Source organism: Microtus oregoni, unplaced genomic scaffold (assembly GCF_018167655.1).
Source record: "Microtus oregoni isolate MIOR12 unplaced genomic scaffold, Mior012 000033F_ref0000390, whole genome shotgun sequence".
Lineage (NCBI taxonomy): Eukaryota > Metazoa > Chordata > Mammalia > Rodentia > Cricetidae > Microtus > Microtus oregoni.
Window position 1 is genome coordinate 27265397 of NW_024543092.1, and position 10554 is coordinate 27275950.

Here is a 10554-nt window from a genome sequence, read left to right on the forward strand (position 1 = left end):
CTCACCTAAAGGGACATTGTATCAAAACACAAATTACATCTGCTCTTTTACATGGGGCCTACCTGCATGTAGTGTGTTGGATTCACTTAGTCTCATTCCACTTAAGAAAACTCGTTTTCCCTCTGTCAGTAAATGTAATTTGTGAACAGCTTCTTAGATTTTTTATTTTCATTTGCTTTATTTTAAGAAACAACAGGAACACCAACCTTGGTGAATAGGAAAAGGTAGGCTCTAGGAGGAGTTTTGGAAAAATACAGATGATAAAATGTATTGTATAAAATTCTCAGAGTATAAATAATAACAAAGAAATAAAAAGGCAAAACCAAACAAATCAAAAAAAGAGGAAGTTTGTTAATGAAATTGTAATTTAATTAGTTAGGGCTTTTTTGCTATTTCTTAGTCTCCAATTTGAATGTAAATAATATACACACACACACACACACACACACAGACACACACATATAAGTGACTATTGAATGCTGCCTAGGCAACATTAATTACAAAACAAAACATACTACAGTTTTTTGTGCTGCAATATTTTTTTGTTTGTTATATGGAGTTTTCAATTGAATTTTCTTTCCATGGATCAGCTTTTAACTTCCTTTTACAACTACAGGCACATTTCTTTCATGGTAAGAGCAGGGGTAAAGTCTGTTGGAAATGGAAAAGGACACAATGTGACTATTTACTATTCTCTTCCATCCATGTTGCAGTGTTAAGTGAGCAAGACTATCTTAGGGATCTTGGCAAATACAATGAGACAAACATGTTTGTCTCTGAAATGAGAATATTAGTGTTCCAAAATTACTGATTGTATTCCTTCTCATTTAATTGTGTTTTCCTGAGCTAATTGAATACTATTTGCAAATAGTGGATATTCTTCAGGAAAGGACATTATGATGATAAAATATTAGAAAGTAAGTATTAATAATAATTAATAATATTGTATTTACTATACTTATATTTGAACATATTTCATCTATTGTTCCATCACATGCATGTAAGGTTACTATGTATATTCAGAAGCTGATGAAAATGAGGATTAAACATTCAGAGAATCATTATTTATTTCCTAGACAGCTAGTTAATATAATATACAAGAATGATTCAAATTCTATTGATATTTTCTCAACATTATCTTTTCCATGGTATAAATAAAATTTAGTACATTAAGTTTATTTTTAAGGATTACATATTTATTCTATTAATTTCTACCCTACATGCCTTCAAAAACACATACTTATTTTAACCATGACTGCTATGTTTCCTGAAGATAGAGTTTGGAAACCACAATCCTGAAAATGGCCAAAATAGTGTTTGTGTAAAGGAAACTAAATATACATGACAATTTGGCTGTCAGTGTCATTTTTCTTACAGTGACAAAGGAGATATAATATAAAATAGAAACAATACATTAGTTACTTAGCGCCAGTGTGAAATTATCTGCCTTGAGTTTTCCCTCTTCTTGATAACTCTAATGACAGCATTTTTCACTTCTTTGTTTCTGAGACTATAAATGAGTGGGTTCAGCATAGGGATCACAATGGTGTAAAACACAGAAGCTACTTGATCCTTTCCCAGGGAGTAGGACTTACTTGGTTTCATATAAGTAAAGATTAAAGTCCCATAAAAGATAGTGACTCCCAGGAGATGAGAGGCACAGGTGGAGAAGGCTTTATGCTTTCCTGAAGTGGAATTGATCTTCAAAATAGTACAGAGAATGGACACATAAGATGCAGATATTGTAATAAGAGACACCATTAAGGTGAAGCTAGAAGAGATGATTATCATAAGTTCAATGTTATGTGTGTCATTGCAAGACAGTGCTAAAATTGGGGATGTATCACAAAAAAAGTGACGGATTACTTTGGATCTGCAGAAGTGGATGGTGCTCATAAAAAGCATATTAACAGTAGAGTCTATAGTTCCAATCATATACGAGGCAGTAACAAGGGCACTGCAGACTCTTGTGGACATGACAACTGGGTATTGTAGAGGGTTGCAGATAGCTACATACCTATCATAGGCCATTGACGCAAGAAGGAAACACTCAGCAGCAGCTAAGAGGACAAAAACATACATCTGAGTAAAGCAGCTAGCCAAGGAAATAATCTTGGTGGAAGTCAGCAGGTTCTCTAAAGTTTTAGGTGTGATGGCAGTTGAATAACTGAGGTCAAGGAATGACAGGTGGCTTAGGAAGAAATACATTGGTGTGTGAAGCTGGGCATCGAGGCGAATGATCAGCATCATGCCTATGTTCCCCAGCACAGTGACCAGGTATATCAGGAGAAACAGCACAGCAAGGGGTAGCTCCATCTCCTTGGAATCTGTCAGTCCCATGAGGATGAAGTCAGTCTCATTTGGGTAATTCCAAGCATACATAGTGAACGACCCTAAAACAGATAATAAATAAAAGGTGGTCTCAGCTTGTACAACTTTAAAAAGAGTTTTGTTTAAATGTACATGATAGTATTGTTATAACTTCAGTTGGCTTAATGTTGATGTTTCTTTTACAGCGTAAGGATAAAGTAAAATGGACAGGTAGATATAGGTAACAATTCATATTTGGCTAGAATATGATAAAAGACATACTGTTTTTTTTCAATTATCATGGTAGTATTTCCTTTAATAGTACCTTGATTATTTTAGAATACTTTTAAGGTTGTATTGGTATGCATTCATTTTTAATGAAGAATCTAGCAAAAATCAAGTTACTTGTCAGAACTCAATTTATTGATGTTGCCTGTTTTGTTTTCTGTAAATTTTGCTCAGAGGAGCATGAATATTGATAGTGTGTCTGGTACAAGGCTAGTCATTAAACTCTGATTACTTACTAGATATAATGAAAGGAGAAAATAACATATATTATCTTTTGTTTATTTTTTAGATTTTACTCTTTATAGATGTATATAGGACACTTGAAAATGTTTAAACACGAATGGAGATGTCATGCTTTCTCTTCCTGTCAATGCATCAGCAAGTATCTTCTAAAATTACATTCATCATTCAGAGACTTCTACTCTATCAACTCTGTTGTTCTGCACATAACTTGATATTTACTTGGATAAGGCATAAATGCTAGGAGCCTTCTTGGTTCTTCCATAGATCCCTTATTTCATCCTAACAGATCTAAACTTTGCCAATTTAAAGAATACTTACTGTGAGCCAAAGTTTGTGAATGGAAAACAACACCAACCAAAGTAAATGAATAAACCTATTAATATCATGCATGTAAAACGATGCTAGTTGTCAATATTTCTCACAAAGGATATATGAAATCCATTTTATGACATGAACATTTCTGCGCTGCAGAATTTATTTAGCAAGCGATCAATGCTTCCATTTATTTCCCCAAACATTCTTATAATATAGAGTTAAGTCACCCTGGAAATTATTCTTGGGTCTCTACAAAAGGGAAATTTTCTCAGGCAGATTTGATTTAAGAACATTGCAGGGAACTACTGTGAATGTAAGCAGAGTAGTACAGGACTTTTCTCTGTTCCAGCATCGGGGCCCTGAGCATCATCTACCACGTGATCTTCCTCAGGGATCAATTTTCTAGCAAGATTACTTGGCCTGCTTTCAAAGACCAAAGTTCAATGTTTTGTTTCCTCCCAAGGAGATTGAAGAAAAAATAAATCTTAAATAAAATATGTAGCTATTTTAAAATCATGCATACATTATTTCATTTTTATTAAAGAGCCCATTTGACTTGATTATGAATACATGAAATAAGTTTCATTTCTCTCAATTCATTGTAGAATTTTATTAGCTTTAGAACAGAAGTATGTCTAGTTTTATTTTTATGAACTAAATTTAGAATACACATTTGAAATTAAAAGTTAATAATTACAAGAATGCATAGATTTTTTGGAGTATATTAAGTATCAGATAATTTCTCACTACTATGGAACATAACAACATATTGTTCATATGCACATTCTAAATGACTTTATTGGTGACAATCTCAAGGATGAAGTGGTGAATTTTTACATGAGGGAAAATTTACATTTAAAAGCGTGATCCTTTCCTGAATAAACTGTTTTCAATAAAAGCAGTAGATTATGACAACTTTGATATAAGTCAATTCAGACAATCCATGCTTCTTGTTAAGATAAAACATTGATATATATATTCATAGTATAGTTTTATAAATATTTTTGTGTTTATGAAAATTCACTGAGATATAATGACCAGTTTTATTGTTTTACAATCATTTTCTCTTCTGTACAATTTTTGTCTCAATTGCATATTTTCATAATTATTATATATTCATTTTTTGCTATTTTACCATTAGAGATTCATGCACCATGGCCTGTCTTGTGCTTATATTTTACAAAACCCTTAATTTCATTAGTTTTACATTGGATGGGCATCAGTCGTCGCCTGATGTGACCTGAACATCCTCAAGCTGATAAACACATTTTAGCATCACAAGGATGACTGGTACTCCACTTTGATTTGGGGATTTGACCTGCTTTAGCAGCATAGTATACTTGAACAATTTTCTCAGTGAATTTTGATGTTAGATTTATTTTATAACACCATACTATGGAAATATATAGACACAGTCTATTCTGAAGCTAATAAAATTCAACAAAAAATTGAGAGAAAAGAAACTCATTTCATATATTCATAATCAAGTCAAACTGGCTCTTTAATAAAAGTGAAATGATGTATGCATGATTTTAAAATAGCTAAATATTTTGTTTAAGATTTTTTTTGCTGGTAAATGAAATATTAAAGTGAGAATCAAAATGAAAGATTCTTATGAGTTTTGTATTAATTCATAACGAAATCATTATTCCCGAGTTATTAAAAATGACTCGTTTGGTTGGATCAGAAGAGTGCTGTCATGTATAGTAACACTTCAGAGTGTGAGATGTCGAAATGAAATAGAACCTAAGCCTGGGTGGTAACTGAGAATCATACTTTGGAGACTCTCATAAAAATGGAAGAGGCCTTAGCCTAAGAAGGACTGTATCTTAAAGCCAGCTGAATCTTACTTTTAGAATGGCACTCAATGGATTTGTGTGTGTGTGTGTGTGTGCGTGTGTGTGATATAAATAAAACATTTGTAATTACCACTACTTTTGTGCAGAATTCAAGCATTTTGTATTACTTACTGTCATTACAAGATCTTACCATGGAGAACACACTGTTCTCAGACTAAACATTTTCTTGCATCAGCCTCATAAGTGATGAGAACACAGGCATAAACCTCTGCCTGGCTCATCAATGTATGCATTGTCAGTGTAATGGACGATTAAACAAATCATGAAGAAATACATCTTCCCAAATTAGCACAATGATAATAAAATTCAGGGAAGTGAGCATTTAATATGAGGTGTCAAAATCTCTATTTATGCTTAGACTGCTGCAAATTCGTAGATAAAATGAAGCAGGAGATAGTTTTCAGCTGAATGTTGTAATAGGAGCGGCGGGGCTGCATCCCCAGCACCCCAGCAGCCTGCTAGCTTATGCCGCGAAATAGTTACACAGACACTGTATTCTTTTAAACACTGCTTGGCCCATTAACTCTAGCCCTTACTGGTTAATTCTGATATCCCGATCAACCCATCTCTAATAAACTGTGTAGCACCAGTCTTACCGGGAAAGATTCAGCATGTCTGACCTGGCGGCTTGCTTCATCGCGTGTGTCTGCCCGGGAGAGGGGAGCATGGCATCTCTCTGAGCTCACTTCCTCTTCCTCCCAGTATTCTGTTCTGTTTACTCCACCCACCTATGTTCTAACCAATAAAATGGGCCAAGACAGTTTCTTTATTTTTTAACCAATGACCTTCCTCCATTAGCTGAACACCACTGAGTAAATAAAAATATAAACTACTCTGGTAGCTTATATATTTTACCATTAGTTTGATAAGATGTTCTAAGTCTGGTAAGATATAAATATGGTACTATAAACATATATTACAACTATGTGCTTTATAAAATTTTGCTTTTATGGTTATATAGTGTTATTACTTAAAGTATCAATGGGAAAAATGAATATATCTATAGAAGCCTTTATTTAATTGTTTAGTATCTGCACAAGGTAGATTAATGTGTAGGCATTCATAGAGAGAAGACTATATGGAGACAGTTGAAACTGTTTGGTATTGTAAATGACAGAGAATATCCTCAGAAGAAATCAGCTTACAAACCAGTTTGCCATGTCTATCATCTGGAAGTGTGTTAAGATTATTTCTATTGTTTAAGTAGTTTGTTAGATGTCATTCACTTACTTCAAACACAGCAAATGAATACCATTAATATCAATATGTGCATATATATGTGTATGGATGTAGGTGTGCGCATGAACTAAATAAGATAAAAATAGGGAATGTTTTTTGCCACTTGTAAAAATGAAACAACTTCAGTGATATCTGTGATCTTCCTCTTTGTATTTTAAATAAATTATTCCCTTGTGGAACACATATCAAACACAGCTTTCCCTCCCTCGACTCCTCCCAGTTCTCCACACCACCCCATGCCCACAGATCCACTTTCCCTCCATTTTCTATTAGAAAAGAGAACAGGCTTCCAAGATACAACAAACTATAAAACAAGATACAACAAGGCAAGGCAAAGATCCTTCTCTAGAGAATAGAACCTGATTAGAAGAACAGTGGCAAAAAGAGATGGATGAGTTCCCACTGTTAATTGTCCCTCAAAACCACCAAACTAACAGCCATAACATACATAGAGGACCTGGTACAGATCCTTACAGGCCCTGTGCTGCTTTGCAAGTGTCTACGAGCCCATGTGAACCCTGCTTAGTTGATTCAATGAGCCATGTTCCCATAATTGATTCCATTGCCTCTGACTCCTACAGTCTTTCATTTACTTCTTCTGCCGGATTCTACAATCTCTAATGGGGTAGGAATGCTGAAGACTTTCAATTCAGATTCTTTTCACATGTCTGTCTGTGAATCTCTGTACACACACCATCTGATGCCTAGGGAAGTCTTTCTGATGATTAACAACAAGACAACAATCTATGAGTAAAGTAAAATATCACTATTCTCCTTTTTTGTTTGTTTCTTTTGCTTTGTTGTTTGGAAAGTCATATTTAGCTCCACCCTAAGACCCTAGGTCTCTGGGCTATCCAGTCTCCATTTTATGGCTATCCAGGCAAGGTAGGTCATGATCACCCACCTGTGCGGTGGGCCTCAAGTTAAATCAGACATTGGTTGACCACTCCCACAAAGTTCTGTGCCAATATTGTCCCAGAACATCTTTCAGGAAGAAGTATTTGTTGCTTGAGGATTTTGTAGCTTGGCTTATGTCCATTTTCTTTTTAATGTAAAAATCTGCAAACTATGTTCCCCATGAAAGAGACAAAGAGCTAGGAGTAAAAGCTCTCTGCAGGCACCAACTCAACCTCTCTACATTCAATAAGCTATGTGCATTTTGTCCTTGCAAATGGGCTCTGATTATTCATTTTTGGAGAGAAATCCTCTGTCCTAGTATCTGCCTAGGTTGCTTTGGCATCTCCATGGAACCCTGTTTGAGAACAACTCACCTGAAAGTAACTCATTCTGGCTATTGGAAACTATTTTCACTGGCAACAGAAGATATCTGTTTTGGGCTGTTTATCCTCTATTACTAGTAACACTCATAGATTCCAGGAAATTTCCATTGGACTAGACTTCCACACCACCCCTCAAATACTCCTCAGTTCCAGGTGTCTCTCCCTATACTCTTTCTTCACATCAACCCAAACTCTCTTGCTTCTTACCCCACAAGCCTCCAATTGACCTGTAATTTTTTTTCTCTTTCCTCTTCCTAGAGAGATTCATGCAATCTCCTTAGAGCTGTCATCTCTCTCGGTCAGTGGATTATAACATAATAATAATTTATTAACAATTAATGTCCACTCATAAGTGAATACATGCAATATTTGCCTTTGGGGGTTTTGGTTGCCTCACTTCGGATGACTTTTTCTAATTGCATCATTTGTCTGTAAATTTCATGGTATCAATTTTATAAGAAGTGAATAATATTTCATTATATAAATACAAATATACCACATGTTTGGTTGAGGGATATCAATGTTGTTTTCAATTTCTGGCTATTATGAATAAAGCTACAGTGAACATAGTTGAATAAGGGGCCTGTGGTAGGATGGGTATGCCCAAGTGTCCTTTGAGGGTATGCTAATGAGTGGTAGTATAAATGGATCTTGAGGTAGAATGATTCACAATTTTCTGAGTCACTGCTATAATGATTTCCATAGTCCCTGGAAATTCCACCAGAAATGCAGGAGTGTTCCCCTTGCTCCACATCCTCACCAATAAGAGAAATCATTTGTATAATTGATATTCATTATTTTGAAAGGTCTAAAATGGAATATCAAAGTACATTTGATTGGCATTTTCCTGATAACTGAGGATGTTGAACATTTAGTGTTTCTCAGCCATTTGAGTTTCTTCTAATGTTTATCTGTTTATATCTGTACCCTAGTTTCAATTAGGCTATTTGATTCTTGATGCCTAATTCCTAGAGTATTCTATATATTTTGGATCTTAGTCCTCTGTCAGATGTCAATTTGGTAGAAATCTTTCCACATTTTGTAGGCTATTGCTTTGTTCAATTCACAGTGTCTTTGCCTTTCAGAAATCTTTCAATTTCATGATATCCCAATTATTAATTTTTGATCTTAGTTTCTGTTCTATTGGTGTTCTGTTCAGAAAGTTGTCTCCTGTGCCAACGTGTTTATGGCTGCTTTCTCCTTTCTCCTCTGTCAGGTTCATTGTGTCTGTTTTTATTGGGGCTTTGATCCACTTGGACTTGAGTCTTTTTCTTTACATTAAAATGTTAACTGAGGATAGAAAAGCTCAATTAAAATTAAATATTAAATTACTAATAGAAATTGAAGAAGGCACTAAAAATTAATCTGTGTTTTATTGGGGGTTTAAAGTGAAAAATTCATTATGTAGACATAATTTTTTTTCCTAATAGTCTTCTCACTGCTTCTTTTACATCTTTGTTCCTGAGACTGTAGATGATGGGATTCAGCATGGGAATCACAATGGCATAAAACGTGGACACTATCATGTCTTGTTCCAAGGCATAATTGGAACTTGGCCGCATATACATGAAGAAAATTGTTCCATAATAGATGGACACTCCAGTGAGGTGAGAGCCGCATGTAGAGAATACTTTTTGCCTCCCTTCAGAAGAATGCATCTTCAGAATGGCAGAAAGGATGAAACTATAGGAGATTATGATAATTAAGATAGTGAATACCTCAATGGAGCTCACAAAGATGAAGAGTAGAAGCTCATTCACCTTTGTGTCAGAGCAAGAAATAGCCAGTAAAGGAGGGATATCACAGAAAAAATGCTTAATTTCATTGGATCCACAAAAAGATAGGCTAGAAGTGGCTCCTGTGTGGATAGAAGCATGCAGAATTCCACCAATGTAGGAGGTAATGATGAGGGACATGTAGACTCTAGGTGACATGCTCACTGCATAAAGAAGTGGGTTATAGATAGCTACATAGCGGTCGTAAGCCATTGCAGCCAAGAGAAAGCATTCTGTGGTTCCACAACTGACAGCAAGAAACATCTGGGTTGTACATCCAAGGAAAGATATGACTTTCTTCTCTGACATAAAATCTATTAACATTTTAGGGGTGATAATGGTAGAAAAGGAGGCATCTATGAATGATAAAACACTCAGAAAATAGTACATTGGGACATGCAGCTGGGAGTCCCCAATGACTATTGTAATCAGTCCCAAGTTTCCCATTAGTGTGAAAAGGTAAATAACTAGAAACAGGAAGAACAGGATAATCTGAAGTTCATCATTGTCCGTTAGACCCCTCAGGATGAACAGAGACACTTCAGTGACATTCTCCATTCTGAAATCAATGACAGCCATACTAAATTCACTCAGAAGATAAGCATTCATAGTACTAAGAAAATAGTAGACTTATCAAGTCAAGAATAAGACATGTTGATGGTGTAAAATGCCTAAGCATGAATAAATAATACAGAGGATGGAACATGTTCATGACCTGGTGCCTTATGTTGCATATAAAACCACCAGCTCTGCTAGCCAATTTATCCCTGCATTCAATCACTTATTTTCATTTTAAATTGTATTAAATTTCACATTTACAATCAAGAGTGGTAGTTTTGGCTTGAGAATTGAAAGCAGGATTGTCAAAAGCTGGAAATCATCCTCACAAGAGCGAAGCTAGCTTGAAGCACATGAGACTGTTAAAAGAAACAAGCAAAAAATTGAAGAGGTAAAATTTTCTCTGGTACTTCAGACAAACAAACTTTCTATTAGTGGCAACAAACAAGATACAAATACAGATACTTAACATCTTTCGCAATTGGGCAACATCATTTATAATCTTTCACTTGTAGAATGTAAACTTGATTTCACAGCAAAAGTATATTTTGAGGAAAAACATGGTAAGAGTATTGTTCTACAAATATATTTTGGTTATACAGCATGCTGAAGTAAGTTGATGGTACAGAATAAAATCTTCATGCGTTATAATATTACACGACATTTTAAGCAATTCTAAATCTCTTA

General features: G+C 34.9%; 2 protein-coding genes across 2 annotated transcripts; both read right to left on the reverse strand.

Moving 5' to 3' along the window:
- Nucleotides 1-1422: 1422 nt before the first annotated feature.
- Nucleotides 1423-2382, reverse strand: LOC121466619 (olfactory receptor 8H1-like). Its single transcript, XM_041680406.1, has one exon. The coding sequence runs from the start codon at nt 2380-2382 to the stop codon at nt 1423-1425; it is 960 nt and encodes a 319-aa protein (XP_041536340.1).
- Nucleotides 2383-8934: 6552 nt separating this feature from the next.
- On the reverse strand, nt 8935-9867 carry LOC121466351 (olfactory receptor 141-like). The gene has a single exon (XM_041680012.1). It carries the CDS (start codon nt 9865-9867, stop codon nt 8935-8937), a length of 933 nt encoding a protein of 310 aa, XP_041535946.1.
- Nucleotides 9868-10554: the final 687 nt, after the last annotated feature.

Coding starts and splice junctions, on each gene's coding strand:
- LOC121466351 (XM_041680012.1), bottom strand. CDS start 9,867: ATGGAGAATGTCACTGAAGTGTCTCTGTTCATCCTGAGGGGTCTAACG.
- LOC121466619 (XM_041680406.1), bottom strand. CDS start 2,382: ATGTATGCTTGGAATTACCCAAATGAGACTGACTTCATCCTCATGGGA.